This window comes from Dipodomys spectabilis, unplaced genomic scaffold (genome assembly GCF_019054845.1).
Source record: "Dipodomys spectabilis isolate Male_0828 unplaced genomic scaffold, ASM1905484v1 ptg000210l, whole genome shotgun sequence".
Lineage (NCBI taxonomy): Eukaryota > Metazoa > Chordata > Mammalia > Rodentia > Heteromyidae > Dipodomys > Dipodomys spectabilis.
In genome coordinates, this window is record NW_024870887.1 from 7,302,626 (window position 1) to 7,323,503 (window position 20,878).

The window sequence follows — 20,878 nt, forward strand, 5'->3', positions numbered from 1 at the left end:
TGTGGCTGGGGAATACAAGTGTATACCACTGCAACCACCATTGTGTTACTCTAATAGCTGAGATAACAAGAGATGTGTCACTGTGTCCAGTCCCCGATCCACCACTTTCCACCTCTCAAGTAGCTAGGATTACAGGCTTGAGTCAAGGCAACAAACTTATTCTATTCTTTTATAAAGACTTGTTACCTACCCAAGACAGAGCACTTACTTACCTGTCCACTGACCTAATCTCTAACAAACATTTCTCAAGGACTCACTAGTGGACAGTGAGGATCAAAGAAGAAACTGCTCTGTGCAATCTAAGATTTTAAAAAAATGGCCACAAGTAACTCATCAGTGTATGATAAAAAAGCAACAGTATAAAACTAACTTTGTTTGCATTTTATATTTTATATACAAAATGCTTTCAAAGGCACTTAAAATAGGAAAGCTTACATATAATTTATAATATTAATTATACTAAATAAGGTTAATTCATTTCTGGCTTACATTAAGTAATAAGGTTTTCATTTCCATATACATAGAGCTCAAATCAAAAGATAATACATATAATTTGATTAAATTCTGTAGCTACTTAACATAAGTGACACTAGAGTAGTTTAAAAAAAACACCTCAAAACATCCAATAGTTTCAAACAAAAAGGGCTTAAGAGATTACCTCCACATTGTACACGTGAGAATGCTTCAATAAGACATGAAACACAAGTTCAAGAGACAGAACTAGAACCCAACACATAACTATTGGCTTGGAATTCATTTCAAAACTAGATATAAAAAGTATGCTTGCATTCTATGAAAGGGTAGAGTGATATTGAGATATTGTAATTATATAAAAGCACAGTACAAACCAAGTGTTGTAGTGGTACTTGCCTGTAACCCCAGCACTAGGGAGGCTGAAGCAGGAGTATCAGGAGTTTGAGGCCAATCTGGGTTATAAGGAGATCCTGTCTCAAAAAAGCAAAAATAAAAGTATAGAATAGTACACGATACTCCTGGAGTTACAGGTCACACAACCCAAACAACTCTTCTTTTATCTTTTTATATACCAACTATAAAAATCACAGAAGGAGCCAGAGGTCCATAGCTCACCCCTGTAATCCTAAACGACTCTGAAGGCTGAGATTTGAGGATTGTGGTTTGAAGCCAGACCAAATAAAAGAAAGTCTGTGAGACTCTTATCTCCAAATAATCAGCAAGAAGCTAGAAGTGGCGCTGTGGCTCAAGTGGTTGAGTGCCAGCCTTGAGCAGAAAAGCTAAGGGACAGTGCCCAGGCCATGAGCTCAAGCCCTAGTACTGGCACAAAAAAAAATTTTTTTTTAAATCCCTAAAGGAAAATAACTACAAAGCAACTCATACTAAAATTATTAAAGAAACATCAGTTTTGCTGAACAAATTTGTTAAAGATTAGAAGAAATGTCACTAGTAAAGGGTTGGTACAGTGAGAACTCAACACTACTTACTAATTTGGTACAATCTTACTGAAAGATAATTTGGCATGTTTTAAAGAGCCTAAGACATTCTCACCAGGCAAACCACTTATTCCATCCTATAACTATATCTAGAGAATGAGTCTAGGACAGAGTTATGATTTTATAATAAGGATGGCCATCCTACTATAAAATTGTCAAAAGATTAGAAACAACCTAAGGTCCAAAGACAACTAGTTAACTTATAGTATTTTCAAACAATATAGCAGCCATTTTTTAAAAACCACATTTTCAAAGACATGGGTAGGTACTTATAATAGGTTATTAAAAAACAAAGTACAAAACTATATGGTTGGTATAATCTTAACTTTGTTATCACACACACAGCACACTCATACACATGAATAGCGTAGACAAACACTGAAAGAAAATACAAAAAATATTTAACAGTGTTATCTCTGGGTAGTGAGAATTGCAGACAATTTTTTTTCTTTACACTTTTCAGTATTTCCAAATTTTCTACAATACCCATGTGCTAGTTTGATACTCAAAACATTATTCAAAAAATTCACTCTTGACAATTCATAAATTTTTATAGTCTATATTAAGCAAAAAATAAAAACATATAGTACTCAAAGTATATCTAAATAAATAGATATACTCAAAAGTATATCTGAATAAATAATTGATGTGTAACAGTATAGTTTCTACACATATACGTGGGTAATTTTGAATCTAAAAGGTAATTTTATCTCATTCTTAAGTATAGAAAATTGATAATAAGAAAGGCAAATCTTTAAATAGAATTGGTGCAAGGCATCTAAAGTTGTGCTATTGTCATAACATTGAAGATATAACCACCCTCCAATGAAATACAGATAACCAGTGTCCTGTTAAAATAGGTATAATACACAACATGCATGGAGGCTTAACTGACTGAATTACATTTTGTTTTTTGCCAAAGTGACTAGAATTGATCTATGTTAAAGAAATAAATACAACACCATACCATTATTTTAGTTGGAAGAGCCGCACCAAAAATCAGGCCAAAAAAATAGGACTATCAGAAAATCCAGTGGGTTTTGCTGCTGTTGTTAAATGATTTCTTGCTAAAAATTCAAGTAAAAAAGTCAAATTGCTCAGAGCACTAAAAAAAAATCATAGCAGTGTATGGTCTGCAAAGATTTGAAAAATACTAGCAACACTCTTCAATGTTTCTTCATTTGCAGACTATCAGATATCATCTCTGAAGTAAAGGACTGATCTATGTCTTTTACCATTCTTCAATCCATAGTCTACCAAATACTGTAATGACATGGGGAATGTCACACACAAAGGCAAACAAATATAATTTTTAAAGTTAATTATAAAATCATATTGATTTCTGTGATTAAAAAAATCACATAATATGCAAAATATAAAATACATCCTAAATATATTTTTACATAGAGCTGAGGCTTACCATTTTAACAAAAATTCTGAAATGGAATTAATTTTTTAAAAAACAAATTTCATATATACCACAGAGCAATAAGTTTAAATCAGACTATTTTGAGTTGTGTAGCCCTTTATTAGCAACTAAAATAGAAGGTATCTGTTGTACAACATGGGTAGTAATTGTCTACTAACTGGGGTTTATTGTATTCTAATACAGATCATTTATAAATGCAATTCTTTATTAAAAAGCTTCCACCCTTATTTTGTTTGTTTGTGTACAATTTGCAAAACTATTTGAAAGCGGAGTATATGTGCACAAGTCTGCAAAGAGTGCAAATTTAGGATATGATAAATGCTTTACAAGTCACTTCCAAAAAACTGCCACAATTTGGCCTTTACATTGACGTCTCTTTTAATCAAAATATTTTTTGATGCCAGCCTTCATTCCACTGCCCAAAACTATAAAGCATTTACTTAATGAGTTGAAATTAAGAAGGACTACACCTACTAGAAAAGAAGAGAAGAAAGTTCTATTAGTTTGAGGTTTCAGAATCCCCCCAACCAAAACCAATGTCTCGGTAAGGGCTGGGCTGGGACCCGGGCAGAACATGAGTATGTGCAGGTGGCATCCCTGAGGATTCAGTTTCAGTGGACCGTGAGTGCTCCAGCCGCGTAACTCACTGAACTGTCTTGCCAGTTTCTACACTGGCTGGACTGGGCATAATTCAAAAAGGAAAAGCTCATATTCATCCCATTCTTCTGGAGTTCTGTGATAGCCTAAAAAAAGAAAAATCTGGTTATGACAAATATCATATAAAAAGCTGAGCAATCTGAACATGATGGATGTTTGACTGCCCATGTCACTACTGAAGCCTAAATTTCTTTCACCCTTATTTTCATAAATGTGTCTATTAAACAGAAAAACTGAGAACTCATTTGATCCTCCAAGACTCACTTCTAAAGAAGCTTGCTCAATAATTATACATCAGACATCATCCATTCTACCTTTTACTCTGATTTTCAAAAACTGTTTTTCAATAAAACATTTTCTGCTTTAAAATGTTGCATTAATATCTTGAAGTTTTTGTCTAACTTTGGCTAAATTTGAAATGTGCATAAATTTTCAAAACTAAAAGACATGCTAGGATTTTTTTTCCTTTACTTATGGATTGGTCATTCATTTAATGAAACTTTTCATTTGGTGCAATTCAGACTTTAGGTAATCGGTGTCACTTATTCTAGCTCAAGCCTCAGGTATTTATTTCCAGGTAGTTTCAGCGCATGTCAGGCTATCTCTCAGTATACCTACCCAGCTTAAGGGAAAAAACCTTAAGGAAAAAAGTCCACAACACATTGTCCTTTAAACCATTTAACAGAATACTAGACAGCAGAAGCTCTGCCTTGCAGATTATTTCTCTGCCTTTCTAAACAAATCAGCCACTGTTAATTCTTGAGTATACATTTTCTCTCTTTTTTCCTTAAGTCCAGTATTTTACTTACTAGAAGGAAAAATCAATGTTTTATCTCTTGAAATCCAACAAAACTTCTGTTAGTACTCTTTAAATGAGATGGGAATTACCATTTTTGTTTTAAAGAGAAAAGCAGACTCGTCACCTTTCCTGCATCTAAAGTTCAAGAGTGGGAATTTGCACTTATCACTTTGGCTTATATTTATAAAGACATACTGGACTAAGGTCAAGAGAAAATATGACTATTCTAAATAACTTTCTGTATTTAGCAGAAAATACAGACCTGTATTCCAAGGGTCAGTTTATTCACACACTGAAAACTGGCCATCTACAACTGTGTTACAGGTACTAGGAAGAAAATGGACTGTGTGTACATACAACCAAAGACAATAATAAGCTCAATGCTTAAGAAGATATTTTAAAATATGACAATATTAAATGTTAGAAGTCAAAATTTCCAAGAATACTCACATTTAATAACACCCCAATAGGATGTCTTCCACATATAGTATTATGGTATTTCTTCAAGTAATTGCTAAAAGATACAGGATCTAATTGTTCTATAATACTCATACCCTAAAAAGGAAAAAAGAAAGAAAAAACACAACTTATTATTCCTTAATTATATTTTAAAACTTAGAGCTAGACATAATTAATAGACAGAAAGGAAACACATTAATTTTAGTGAGATAGAAAACTCATTCATCAAAGGAAATCCCATTATAGTTAATTCTTAACTGACAGAAACCCAGTTCATTTTCTCAAAACTCCAGAAATGTTTCTACACCACCTTCAATTGTCATCATTTAGCTTACAATCTTCACACATTTCACAACATATTTTCTTTAAATTAAGAACACTATAAAAATAAGCATGCTAGCCGGGCACTGGTGGCTCATGCCTGTAATCCTAGCTACTCAGGAGGCTGAGATCTGAGGATCGCGGTTCAAAGCCAGCCCGGGCAGGAGAGACCGTGAGACTCCCATCTCCAATAAACCACCAGAAAACCGGAAGTGGCGCTGTAGCTCAAGTGGTAGAGCGCTCGCCTTGAGCTGAAGAGCTGAGGGACAGCGCCCAGGCCCAGAGTTCAAGCCCCACGCCCGACAAAAAAAAAAATAAGCATGCTGTAAAACTTTTCACATAAAACCTAAAATTAGATTTGGGTTATGGTTCATTTCTCCCAATGTGGTTTCCTGCAACTGGCATAAAGAATCAAAAGTCTACCAAATGTAACTATTTCAACAAGATACACTTATATATCAAGGTGTGTAAAGTACTTTATCAGTCATTATCTAGGTATCTGATTAAAAAGAAAACAACATAATCTAAGAAAATAGTTAAAGTATTTTAATTAATTTAAAATTGATGAGGGGTTTAGATTTTTCTTTTTACATTTTAAAATGCTCTACTTTCAATATTTTAATTCAGAATATTTAGACTACTGTTAAAAGGCAATCTGTACTCTCCAAAAACATTCAAATAATACATAATTCATAATCCACGGTAACTTTTATTCACTGAGTCAGGCAAATAACTGGTTCCAACTAATTTGTCACCAATTACCTTTCATTATTTTCTCATTCAGGTTAAACACTTTATATCTCTGTACATCTAAATTACTACCCTCTGGAGAAATATAAGTGACTTAAATGGCACATTCTGTGTGATTTTTAAATATTACCTCACATTTTCACAGAACAGGTATAAAAATGCAGCGAATAGTCAGAAGAACAGCTATAAATAATAAATCATCTGGAAAGTATAATAATCAAGAAGTAACAAATTTTGTAGTTAGGGGTTTCAAAATGTAATTGTATAAGTTTTTCAGAATATTCATAACTTTTACAAGTATCAATTTTACTACAAATGTATCTAAAACATAGCTTGTGCATTGCTTACACAAAATTAGGCAGATATAAATCTATCCACAACTAGTTTTTTGTTGTTGTTGTTTTGTTTTGTTTTGTTTTTTGGTCAGTCATAGGGCCTGAACTCTAGGCCTGGGCGCTTCCCTCAGCTCTTCAACTTATGGCTAGTGCTTTACCACTTGAGCCATAGCACTACTTCTGTTTTTTTTTTTGTTTGTTTGTTTGTTTGTTTTTTTTGCACTTATGTGGTACTGAGGAATCAAACCCAGAGCCTCATGCATACAAGCAAGCACTCTACCACTGAGCCACCTTCCCAGCTCCCACAACTAGTCTTTAATGCAGTCAGTTTCCCCTAACAACCAGGAGCCTTCCAGGTCAAAAATAATATACGGTGAAAACTCAGAGGAATATAAACTAACTTAAAAGTTAAATCTAAGAGAAGCAGCTAAACTCTGGTGAAAAGGAAACCCTATAATGTACTACTAAACTAACAAGCAGTAATGCTGAAACCAAATAAGAAAACTCTTTAAAAACATGGAGAATGAAGATTGTATCTCCCCTAAATATGAAAAATTAATAATATGAAAATTAATTATAATAATTCCTTTAATTAATGCCCCCATATAGATGCTTACCTTGAATAGAATTCACTAACAAAAGCTATATGAAATTGAAATTACATACATTTTAATATTAAAATCTCCAAGTACATTTGAAACAAACTTCATATTTAGTTTGATTTGAATTCAAAGAGAAAAAAACTGATAGCTATTTATAGAAGGCAAGGAATTCCAAGTAGCAGTTAAGAAACCCTTATCCTGAAAGATTTAGAATCATAAAAGTAGAGAAGACTCTAAGAGTTCAAAATGAAGATAAATGAACTAAATTATAACAGCAAAAAAAATTAAAATAAAATAACTGACATTAAAGGATTAAATGTATTAAAAAAAACTTTAATTCCTTAAAGTATGTTATATAACTACTAGTGCAAGAGTCAATTGGATTACACTCAAATATACAAATGTGATCTAAAGGTATGCCTTCTTATGTAGGAGGAATAGAGGAATTTGGGCTTTTCTCACAAGTGAACCTTTCCAACTAGAATTCACAAAGTTTGGAACAAAAGTAATGATGATAAAATCATAAAATTGAGAATACTGACAAATACATTTTACATACATTTATCTTTGATGCTAACAACTGTGAAATGACTACCAAAATTCTAAACAAATGAAGCTACAAGTTCAATGTCATATCAAAACTCCAAGAAGATGAAAAGCAAAGGTTTCCCTAAATACATGGATCCTAACTATGCCGGAAGGCATAGTCAGTAGGTGTAATGCCCACGATCGGCAGAATAAAAATTTGACTGTATCTCTGTACAATAAGCTGGGTTATTGTCCATCAGATCTAAGTTGGAAAGCAAACATTATAAATATCAAAGCCTATCCATTAAGAGTATGAAGTTATTAGGTGATTTAGCAATTTTTAAAAAGAAGAAATATAAAGAATGAATACTAACTCCCTAATTTTGAGGGTACCATTTTGTTAAGTCTCCAAATAATGGGTGAAAACTTATAATGTCAAGTCTCTATCAAGCCTCAGTCCTAAACTGAATAAGCATATTTATTAACTGAGAGAACTGTAAATTCAGGACTCTGGTTAAAAAAAAAAATGCATTTAAAAATACAGGCACTGGTGGCTCATACCTATAATCCTAGCTACTCAGGATGATGAGATCTGAGGATCATAGTTTGAAGCCAGCCCAGGCAGGAAAGTCCATGAAACTCTTATCTCCAATTCAGGCAGGAAAGTGCATGAAACTCTTATCTCCAATTAACTAACAAATAACCCAAAGTGGAGCTGTGGCTAAGCTGTACCGTGGCGAGGGGGGGAGGGGTGGGAAGAGCTTACCTTACATTTAACAAAATATCTATTTAAAGATCATACAGGGCCAGGAGCAGTGGTGGATCTAGTCTGAGGCCAGTTTCAACAGAAAGTAAGCAAGACTCCATCTCTATCAATAAGGCAGGCATGGTAGAACTCCATATCTACAGCTATGTAAAAGGCAGTAAATAGGAAGATTACAGTCCCAGGTCAGCCCTAGGCTGAAAAGTGAGACCTATCTGAAAAATGACCAAAGTAAAACAGGTCTGGAGGGACATGGCTCAAATGGTAAGGCACCACCTAGCAAATGTCTTGAGTTCTAATGCCAGTATTAAAAAAAATTACACAGAAGTAAATAAATCTATTCTGAAGTAACAAAATCAAAAGGGAAGCAAATACTTTTTGTTTTGTTTTTGTGCAGGTCCAGGGGCTTGAACTCTGGGCCTGAGCACTGTCCCTGAACTTCTGTGCTCAAGCCTGGTATTCTACCACTTGAGCCACAGTTCCACTTTCAGCTGTGTGTGTGTGTGTGTGTGTGTGTGTGTGTGTGTGTGTGTGTGTGTGTGTGTGTGTGTGTGTGTGTGTGTGTGTGTGTGTGTGTGTGTGGGTGTGGGTGTGGGTGTGGCTGTGGGGGGTTAACTGGAGATAAGGGTCTCTTTGAACTGTGATACTCAGCTCTTAGCCTCCTGCATAGCTAAGATTACAGGTATGAGCCTCCAGCTCTCAGCTAAGAAGCATCTTTTTAAATGTTTAAGCAACAAGAACAAGAATCATATCTTTTAATAATAACCATTTAATCATAATACTGTCAGTCCTTAGAACTATTAACCTAAAGTATAAAGTAAGGATGTATATTTATATGAGGTAAAACACATGTTCAGGGCAAGGAAATATGTTTGTTTCTTGAAAGATAAGACAAAATCTTAACAATGAAAATAATTCTATGCAAAAAAAGAAACCCACTCTAGCAATGTACTAATAAAGGCTGCCATACAGATAAAAAGGGTGATGTGACAAATATGAACACTTTATCTTTCCAAACAGTAAGAAGAAGCAAGTAGCTGATACTCAAGTTAAATGAAGTGGCCAAAAATTCTGACAAGCTGGGAAGCTGGGGCTCACGACTATAATCCTAGCTTCTCAGGAGGCTGTGATCTGATGACTGCAGTTTGAAGTCACCCAAGGCAAAAAAGTCCAAGAGACTCTTATCTCCAATAAACCACCAGAAAACCAGAAGTGGAGCTGTGGCTCAAAGTGGAGAGTGTTAGCTTTGAGCAAAAAAGCTCAGGACAGCACCCAGACTAAGTTCAAGTCCCAAGATCAAAATTTTAAAAACATTCAGACAAGTTATAATGAACACTTGCAATAACATTTTCTTCTGCATTATCCATAATTCACTGGAGGCTAGCACTTTACCACATGAGCCATAGCTCCGTTTTTGGCTTTTTGCTGGTTAACTGGCTTTTTCTGGCTGGGCTGGTTTGGAATCAAGATTCTCAGATCTCTGCCTTCTGAGAAGCTAAGATTGTAGGTGTAAGCCACCATCACCCACATAACACGTGACCATTTTCATAATAAACATGTACAAGTATGGCTCATATTTCAGCCAACCTGAAATTCACTAAAATCAATTTCTTAAAATGTACCTGCTTTTGTCAGGATTATCATGGACATTGCAAAATACTAATTACCAAAGAAAACAAAAAGATCCATAACTGATAAAAATTACAAGACTATCTATACTATAATACAGAATTTCCTAACTACATTTGGAAGATGCATTTATTTTCATATCTCTTTGTGTTTGCATAATTAGTTTCCAAGACACCCGAATGTTTGTAGATACACACATTTTAATAGGAACACCTATTTTCATTTATTTTAGAAACTTTAAAATGATGCATTTTCTAGTAACTTAATAATTATAGTTAGTATGGTTTCTCAGATAAAAAGGAGTGAAACAACACATTAATTCTGAACAGATATAATGCAAGCCTCCATACTTAAAGATAACACTTTCTTCATTAAACTTTAAACATGTATACATTTTATGGGTTGAACACTCTTTCCAAATGCATGACAACAGCAGTGTTTTCAATTTGATGGGTTTTTTTAAAGACTTCTGAAATATTTACATATACATAGTGAGGTATCTTGGAGATGAAACCCTTAAACATGAAATTCATTTATACTTCTAATACAGACTGAAGGCAATTCAAAACAATACTGTGTTTTTTTCTATGACCTGCAAATGTAAATTTTTCACTTGTGCCATCATATCAGCCATCAAAAAAGTTATGGATTTTGAAGCAGTTCAGATCTTGGAACTTTAGGATTAAAAAAGCTCAACAACATGTAATCAATAACATTTTGATAGTATTTATACAGAGAACTATCCAACTGTATTTTCTCTCAAATTATTACATATACCAATACAGAGAACCATCCAACTGCATTTTCTCTCAAATTATTACATATTCCAGAATTCAGATATTGGTTCTCAAATGAACTAACTTCTTAAATAAAATGAACTCTTAGAAAAGGAATATGCACTTAAAGGGAAGGGTTCAGGGAATATGATGAGAGGCAAAATAGATTATAATACAGTGTAAGCATGTGAAGAGATAATAATGAAATTAGCCAATGGAAAAAAATATATATATACACTAAAAAGAAAAACAACATGCCAAAGTATATTTACAGTCTGATTGCATAAATCAAGACCTTATATAAAAATCTGCTTAAGACACAGATGAAAGCTAGGCCTTTATTATTTAACAGTATGCTATTAATAATAGAACATACTTGATCCAGAAATGTGATATATATAAACATACATACATACATACATACAATGGAACTCTATGCCTCCATCAGAAAGAATGACACCACCCCATTTGTTAGGAAATGGAAAGACTTGGGAAAAAATTATATTAAGTGAAATAAGGCAGACCCAAAGAAACATAGGTCCCATAGTCTCCTTTATTTGCAATAATTAGTATACATCTAGGATAATCTTACCAGACAAGCAGAAAAGGTCAAAAGCTATGTACAATGACCATATAAGATGATACTAAGCAAAACAAACCCCAACATATAGACACAAGAGGTTTTTTCTTTGTTGCTGTAGTTTTTAATGTACTATGTGATTTTTTTTGTTTGTTTCTTTTGTATGTTCTTCCTCCTATGGTATAACCACTGTTGTCACTGTATTTGATTCTGGTGCCATGCATCTTGTATATGCATTTTTCTAATTTGAGGAGGGGAAGGGAAATGACAAAATGCTGAAACAAGGATACAAGCTGAACCATTCTAAAAATAAGATGTACAAGCCGGGCGCCAGTGGCTCATGCCTATAATCCTAGCTACTCAGGAGGCTGAGATCTGAGGATCACGGTTCAAAGCCAGCCCAGGCAGTAAAGTCCGTGAGACTCTTATCTCCAATAAACCACTAGAAAAAATCCGGAAGTGGAGCTGTGGCTCAAGTGGTAGAGCTCTTGCCTTGAGCTGAAGAGCCGAGGGACAGCACCCAAGCCCAGATTTCAAGCCCCACGACCAACAGAAAAAAAAAGAGAGAGAGAAAGAGAGAAACATACAAGACACTATGTTGAAAATGAACTTTATAACTTCAGGGGGAGGGGAGGGAAGAATAGGAGATGGGAAGTAAGGGATAATAGGGGAAAAATAAAGGTGGGGGAACAATGCTCTATAGGAAATGTACTCATTATCTTACTCATGTAATTGTAACTCCTCTGTACAGCACCTTTACAATAAAAAATAAATAAATAAATAGAGCATACAACCGGGTATCGGTGGCTCATGTCTGTAATCCTAGCTACTCAGGAGGCTGAGAGCTGAGGATTGTGGTTCAAAGCTAGCCCAGGTAAGAAAGTTCATGAGACTCTTATCTCCAATTAACCAACAGAAAACAAGAAGTGGAGCTGTGGCTGGCTCAAAGTGGTAGAGCACTGGCCCTCAGCAAAAAAATTCAGGGACAGTGCCCAGGTTCTGAGCCCTAAGACCAAAAAAAAAAAAAAAAGAACTCATGATTCACTGAAAATTCTATGTATGAATGTATTTCAATAAGTGAACTATAAAAATTGATTAACTCCTATAAAGTCAAATACTAAATCCAGTAGTAATTACTAAATATTTACTCTGAAATTATATACTAGGCTATTTAGGTAAAACATTTAAAACAAGCTTCTAGGAAACTAGGTATATTTAGAAAGTCAATCTGAGTGCTGGTCTACTGTTTGCTTTTTGTAAGCTAAGCAGAAAAGGCAACAATTTCAGGAGACACTATAAATTATGACCATTGGTAAATGTTCTTTTTGTTGTGTTTCAACATAGGAAACTATGGTGCGCCATGTTGCAAGCACATTGCCATTGACCAACATCCCAGCCCTGGACAACCCTGTTTTGAAAGCATTCTGATTTCCATTGTAATGAAAGAGTTGAGGATTACTACCATAGACAATCTCATCTCATTAAATGGCAACTTAATATCCATCACCATGTTGAGACTTCCCAAACTATATCTCTAGTCCTGAACATTCTTGTGAGTCCTGCTGATTTCTTAGAAGTTCTAAATTCTCTTCATTTCTTCACTGCTCCATCAATACCACCCCTCCCAGTTACCATACAATATTGCCAATGGCCACATTGTTGCTACTCTTGATTCTCTGTAGTCTATATTCCTCAAAAACATCAAAGTGACCTTTAAAACCATGTAAATTACGTAACTTCACTTTTCACTATCCTTACATAAACTCTTCAGACAGGCTGATATAGACTCTTTTAGTTTCATTGTTCCTATTCACCATCCATTTAATGGTCTTTCACTCAATTAATACTGAGGGAGGAAGGAGAGAAAGAAGTATCTATTGATAATCACTAAGAACCCAAACAAAAGAGAACAAAGTCTGTTCTCATGAAGCTTAATATCTAACAGGGGAGACAGTCACCAAAAAAATAATAAGCAGTAAGTCATATAGTAAAAGTACTGAAAAGAAAAATAAAAGTGGGTATGGTGAAGTCGATGATTCATCTCAGGACTGTAATGAAAGTTATGTACATTTTTGGTTGTCCCAATAACTAGGAGATACTACTAGGATGTTGTTGGATTTTAAGGATGCTGATATAACATCCATACACAAAGAACATTTTCAATCACTAAGACTCTGACATGTGAATTTAGGGAGAACTCCTGCTCCTATACTTGTACTTCAATTCCATCTTACCACCAAGAGGAAAAGGTTTTCATATGGTTTTTTGTTTTTGTTTTTGTTTTTTTGCCGGTCATGGACCTGAACTCTGGGTCTAGGCGCTGTCTCTCAGCTCTTCAGCTCAAGGCAAGTGCTCTACCACTTGAGCCACAGCGCCACTTCTGGCTTTTTCTGTTTATGTGGTGCTGAGGAATCGAACCCAGGGCCTCATGCATGCAAGGCAAGCACTCTACCACTGAGCCACCTTCCCAGCCCTTCATATGGTTTTAATATAGTATGGACTTCCCAGAAATGCCATCAACACGTCTAGTACGAAAGGCTGTAGTTTGTTTTATTTACAAGAGTACTAAGGAATTACTCACCATTTTGGAAAATCAATTCATCCTGCATTATCACATACTAATTGGAAAAACAAAACATACCTGTAGGAGTCTTTATTGACTGCTGCTATATTAGCAATATTATACCCAAGCATCTAATAATGCCTCTCTTCTAATATAGCTGTGCCTAGACTTTTAAATCCTTCCCACCTCTGGCACTGGTGCTTGTACTCAGGGCCTGGGCACTGTCCAGTGATAGACTAATGCTCTACCACTTGAGCCACAGCTTCACTTTTGTTAATTAATTGGTGATAAGAATCTCATGGCCTTTTCTGCCCAGGATGACTTCAAACTGCAATCTTCAGACCTCAGCCTTCTGAGTAGCTAGGACTATAAGCATGAGCCACTGGCACCAGGCTAGACTTTCTTTTCATTTCATTTTTAAATTACAGTTAGGTATTCATGTTTTTTAAATTATGTATACAGGATATTAATTTATTCATTTAAAAATATTTATTGGGCACATATGCTCTAATCACTCTTGTAGGTCTTTTGGATACATCAATGAAAAAAAATCAATACCTTAACCAATAAAAATGGAATAAGTAATGTATTTAGTTTTTTAGAATAAAAATATAGAGCAAAGTTCAGGAATTCAGGATAGTCAAAAGGCCCTACTGGGAAAATTAAGTGTTAAGGCCTGTGAAAAAATTATATGGAAAAAGAGCAGAAGCCCAAAGCTGGAAACATATATGCCATTATCAAGCAATAAGAAGGAGACATGTATGTTCACAGAGGAGTAAATGAAGCATGGAGGCTACAGAGAGAACAGGGTCCATGCCATGTTGGCCCTTGTGGGTCATAATGGTAGACATTGCCTTTTACAAATAAGGTAATGTTATGAGGGGCTTGGAACAGAAGAATGACACAATCTGATTTGGACTTTAAACAGTGTGCTTTGGCTCATATTTTAAGCTACTTTTAAACTAAAGATTAAAAAAACTAGATGGGGAAAAAAAGTCAGGAAACTATAAGCTGTCAAATGAGTTGGGAAAACTTGCAACTATAAAAGGTTTTTGGTCAGGAGAAAATCGGGAGTTGCAATCAATGACATGATTCATTTTAAATATTAATAAGCCAGGTGCCAGAGGCTCACACTTGTAATCCTACCTTCTCAGGAGGCTTGAGCCCTGAGGATCTTGGTTCAAAGCCAGCCCTGGCAGAAAAGTCTGTGAGACTCTTACCTCCAATTAACTACCAGAAAACCAGAAGTGGTACTGTGACTCAAGCGGTAGAGCCCTCTCCTTGAGCTGAAGAGCTGAGAGACAGCGCACAGGCCCAGAGTTCAAGCCCCACAAGCGACAAAAATAAACAAATAAATATTAGTAAGGCCCCAGTGGAAATACCAAACTAGTAATTGCTAAGTATGGAATTTATAACAGTGGTCCTTGGAAGGAGTTATTCTTAGCTTTTAAGTGCAAAAGCTGTTGATGATAAGCTGTTAAGATTTTTTTCATAAAATTTAGAGCAAACGCTAAAAAAGAAAAAAAAAACACTCCAGAAAGACTTTTATTTACTCTGGAATAAATACTGAGGTATTTTTGAAGATTACTTTCTATATAGTTAGCTCAACAAAGACAATTTTTTTTGTTGTTGTTGGTAGTGGGGCTTGAACTCAGGGCTTGAGTGCTGTCTCTCAGCTCTTCAGCTCCAGGTGAGCAATCTACTGCTTGAGCCACAGCACCACTTCCGGTATTCTAGTGGCTTATTGGAGATAAGGGTCTCACAGACTTTCCTGCCCGAGCTGGCTTTGAACCAAGATCCTCAGAGCTCAGCCTCCTGAGTAACTAGGATTACAGGCGTGAGCCACCGGTACCCGGCTAGCAAAGACAATTTTAATGATAGGGAAAAATTTAAATGTAATCCAGTGATACTATCTATTTTACATATACACACTCATTCTTCCTACAGATACTCTTCTGTGTGAATGCTGAGGATTAGCACTAGGGTCTTCACATAAATTATCACTGAGTTACTCTCCCAAATCCCTATCTTCCTTCCTATGAGAATAAAGAGAATAATGAAAGTGATGCAGAAATGAGAACCATATAGCTGATCTCACTTTGAGACTCTCACCTCTTAAAATTAGACTTAAAATTAGTAATAAACATCACTGGATTCTCAATTTCCATCTTGCTGTTTAGGACACAATGGTAGATATGGATAAACATTTAAAAATCATTGGTACCAAGTTCAAAGAAACAAATGGCATATGTTTTCTCTCATTCGTGGAAGTTAGACCTAAAATATGCCAGGACTGGTTAAATTATACAAGACTCTAGGCATTCACCCACAGTGAAACCAAAGGAGGATATTTTTAAGGGAGGAACACGAAGACACAATGCTTATGTGCCTCTGACCATATAAAACAGTATTTACCAAAATGAAAAAAAAAAAAGTCATTGGTATATAAAGGGTAGATGAAAAGTAAGGGTATTAATTCCAGTGTCCTGAAAGAGTACACGATATAGAAAGAAAAGGCAAAATGCCTTCTTCCTCAACTGTGCTCCCTACATCTTCTGCACATCCAATCCATCAATACCCAAATATTGTTCCTTTCTAATCAGTCAAACTGGTAAAAGGACAATTTTGTCTTTTGTTCATCTTAATTTGGCTTCTCTCCTTAAATTATTTTCTTGATCTGCTCATTTTATTCTTAACGTGACTCACCATACTACTTGATAGTACCCCTCTCTCTTAATTAAAGCTCTCCTCTTCTGGGTTAGCACTCATTCTGGGCAGAATTATTTTACTAGTTCTTTTTGATCTTCACCCACTTAATGCTGTTTTGCTCCTGTGACTCAACTCCTCTTTTCTTTATGCATCGTGTACTCTCTGGACACCAGCACAAATACCCTTTCTATCTACCTTTCATATACCAATGGTTTTTAAGTGTTTATCTCCATTCAGAATCATCTTTGTGTTTTAAACCAGCAGTAACCCTTTAAAATATAATTTGTCATTTAAAATTTTCTAGTATCCACATTAAAAACAAAATGACAAAAAAGTGAAATTAATTTTAAAATATCTTATCTACACAATCCATTTATATCATAATCATGATAAAAATCATTCGAAATTTTTTTTTCATTCTAAGTATTTGAAATCCAGTGTGATATTTTACACTTACAGCATATCTCAAATCACATTATCAACCATTTTTGGGGGTCAGTTGTGGGGCTTTAACTCAGGACTTGGGTGCTGTCCCTGAGTCTCTTTGTGCTCAAGGCTAGTACTCTACCACTTGAGCTACAGCTACCGGTTTTTGAGGGGTTAATAAATTGGAGATAAGGGTCTCACAGGGACATTTTTGCCCAGTCTGGCTTAAAACTTTGAGCCTCCTGATTAGCTAGGATTACAGGCATGAACGTCCAGCGACATTATCAACATTTTAAGTGAGGGGCTGGGAAGATGGCTCAGTGGTAGAGTGCTTGCCTTGCATGCATGAAGCCCTGGGTTCGATTCTTCAGCATCACATAAGCCAAAAAAGCCGGAAATGTCACTCTGGCTAGAATGGTAGAGCGCTAGCCTTGAGCTGAAGAGCTGAGGGACAGCGCCCAGCCCAGAGTTCAGGACCCATGAAAGGCAAAAAACAAAAAAACTGTGTGTGACTAGTGGCTATAGTTCAAGAAAATGCACTTCTAAACACAGCACAAAAGCAATGTTTAAAATTGAATTCATCTCTCCCCTTAAACATCTTCCCTACTATATAAATACATAACAACACCTATGTAAGTATAGAATGCAGAAACTATCTGAAACCCTACATTTCCTTAACATGGTATGTGTAGCTAATCAGTTACTAAAGTTCCTTTCATTCTATCTCCTAATACATCTCTCAGATCTCTATGTTGTAATGGCCCCGTCATAAGTCTGTTACCCACAGGACTTATGTTCAATTAAGTTAGGAACCATGTTTTCTCTTCTTGGTAATCTTCGTATCTCACATGGTACCTTGCACAGTAGACAACCATTAAGTATTTGCTATATGAAGAAAATAAATGATAACTGAACCAGAAAAGTTTTCTGAGGCAATTGAAAACTAAACCAGAGAAGAGAGACTAGTTAATCAATTAAAATAAAAATAACATAAAGCCAAAAGTAAAAAAAATTAATCTACAAGTATTGACAGTCATTGAATTTAAAATAACAATGAGGATAAATATAAACATGATTAAATGTCTTTAAGAAGGTAATCTGTAGTCATGGCACTGCTATAATACTTTATGACATATCTATAATAGAATTTAAAAATATTTTACAGATCATTTAGTCCAAGTGTCTGTCCTTACAGATGAGGAACTGAAAATAAGAGAGCTAAATGATCTGTCAAAGGTAAGAGAATAAATTAGTGACAATCTTGTTATACTGAGTATGTTTATAAGTAGAAAAGGAAAATTACTTGTGAGACTTTTTTAAAACTAAAAATTAAAAGGACTACCATACTACTCAAAAAAAAAAAATGACACTAGAGTCAATGTCTATTATACTCCCAGAATAGGTAAGAATACAATTATACTTTGAATTTCTGTATTTACAAAAACAAACTGTAATTCTATTTAGGTAAAATCAAAATAATCGAAATATAAAATAATAAGCTAAAATTTATGGGAAGAACAAAAGGCAAGTGAAAAACAATGTTCTATATTTATAAAAGTAATTCTTTTTCCTTATTTGGCTTTTCTCTTTTTTAATTTCTGTAGTTAACATAGTAGATATAGGCTACAGGCAATAGAAAATTAAAAGTTCAAGTCATAATAGGCTTTAGATCACTGATAAATGAAAAGTCAAAACAAGAATTTAGTTCAATATATAATAACACTAAGGCTCAAATTTATTCTGGTTAAAATTAATTTCACTAAATTTATTTTGAGAAGAACTGGAAAGAGAAGTCCAATATGATTCCAAACAAAAAAGACTTTAACTTAAAAATTAAAATATTAAAATAAAGTACTTATAAAAATTGCTTTAGTTTAGCATCCAGGACTTAAGTTGGCTTATTTTGGATATACTGGAATTCCTTTATCCTATCATCAGAGACCTAGAATGTCAGTATTTAGAGAAGAAAAAAGGTGATAATGGAAAAAACAAGAATGTCGATAAAATAATGAGATTTTAATATTTACTTTCTTGTCTTCATCTATTATTATATGCGATAGGGCACAGACTTCATCAACTAATTCACAAAATCTTCACCATCACTCAAGACCAAGAACAGTTTTCCGTATAACCAACTAAACTTTAAAAAAAAATACCAAGTTACTAAAATGTAACAAACAATAATCCATTTAAAATCTCTCAAAATGAGTATTTAGAGCAATCAGAGATTGTCTGCTATGCTTGCTACCGCTTAACAAGTATTAAGAGTAATATCTTAGTATTACTAAGATGCTTCTCCAAAAAAATAGATAAGATCCATATCTACAAAATTTTTATTAAATACACTCATTACTCAAAATTATGATGAAGCAATGATCTACCAGTAGGAAAGTAATTATTATTATTATAGTCAATAATAATGTGAGGACAAATTGCACTGTTTTTCTGTTTGTTTGGTTCTTTTGAAACAAGGTCACACACACACACAGGCTGGCCTCAAACTGGCAATCCTCCTGCATCAGCCACCCAGTACTGTGACTATAGGCCAGTACCACCATGTCAATAAACATTGAATTTGTACTTTTAATTAAAGATAGGGAAAGAATTGTTAGTCCATTGTATATTTAACATGTTCAGTCTTGAATCACTAATCTAAAATTAAAGAAAATGTCTTAAAGCATTAAAACCCCACACCTGAAAGACTTACCATTTTATCTAGATGTTCAATGGATCTATAAATCTCCCCCTGGGATTCATCATAGTAACTGTAACGGAACCTTTGACCTTGAAACAAATATCATGTACAAAATAAAATAGGGAAAAATTAGAAGCTAAAAAGAAAGCAAGCGCTTACCAAATAACTTCAATTGTCATGAAAGACAAAGCCTCTGAGAGCCATTCCCAAGAGTCCTCAACATAAAAGTAATAGGCATATTTGGGAAGGTAATAAAGAAATGATATATCACCAGTGTTTCATGATGTTAAAACTACTTCATACTGTAGGAACCTGAAAGTCACCAGCAATACAAGGTTAAGAAAGCAAACAGCTTAAAAGTTAGAAGCATTGTTAAATACTCTATCAGTCTACAATGAAGGTAAACCCAAAGAAAATTTGGTTTAAGAAAACTATCTCAGAATAAGAAATCAATGAAAGTTTTGTTTCTGCTATATAAATGTAGAGATTTGATCTTTATTACCGAAAAAAAGTGTAGGTCAGCAAAACTTGTGGCCTATTTTATTTTTATTATCTCAATTTTTTAAGTATTTCATTTTTGCACTACTTATAAAAAGTTCAATATGAGTGCCCTATGGATGTGAACAAGACATACAAAAGATAGAATACAATAGTCCTACATGGATAAAATATCTCAGCAAGACCACAAGGCCAAAATATGAAATGTTTAGCTGTTCTGCAAAGAACATAAGTCACAATGAAAGAAATTTAAAAAGAAGACAGAAAGCAAATTTCAAAATATACTTTTTTCCTGTGTACTCATATGAAATTCAAAAGTTAATATCCATAAATGAGTGAGATATATTTCAGATACACCTACATCTACCTTACTCTATTATTTTTATAGTGTATCATTTTTAAAGACTCGCCAAAAACATTTCTAATGATATTAGGAGTATTAGCCCATGTCCATACACAATGTGCCTCAGGCTTCATATTTAAATCACTATTAATATATCCAATTATTGTCCTCACACTTGAGAATATGAGATTTTAGGTAGAATTTTTACAGCCTTTCAACTTTTATATATCTTACTAAAAATACTACCACAGAAATAATGGTTAGTGCACAATTATAAACCCTCATTTACATCTTTCGTTTTTAAATCCACATTTGATATAATTTAACCTTGTTGATTTAATCATCTTTAACATTCACCTTTCTAAAATGTTTCCTTAATTTTCACATTTTAACTTTCCATATATATATACACACACACTCAATGTAGCAACTATTAATTTTCTCCAAACATTATTATTAAATCAATATAATTTGTAACTGACAATACCCTTGAGTTGGGCAATAGGGTGTACAGTAGTATCTGCTTTATAAGTATGACAGTAAGGGT

The 20,878-nt window shown here is 34.3% G+C and overlaps 1 protein-coding gene across 1 annotated transcript in view; it reads right to left on the bottom strand.

The window, feature by feature from the left end:
* Window positions 1-1,774: 1,774 nt before the first annotated feature.
* The window catches only part of Memo1 (mediator of cell motility 1), a 110,218-nt gene continuing 91,114 nt past the window's right edge, over window positions 1,775-20,878 (bottom strand). Inside the window, exons 7-9 of the mRNA XM_042696658.1 lie at window positions 19,503-19,579; window positions 4,805-4,909; window positions 1,775-3,641 (exon numbers count right to left, since the gene is read on the bottom strand). Of these exons, the coding sequence (XP_042552592.1) occupies window positions 3,510-3,641; window positions 4,805-4,909; window positions 19,503-19,579 (314 nt within the window). The 3' untranslated portion in view covers window positions 1,775-3,509. The remainder of the gene's footprint in view (window positions 3,642-4,804; window positions 4,910-19,502; window positions 19,580-20,878) is intronic.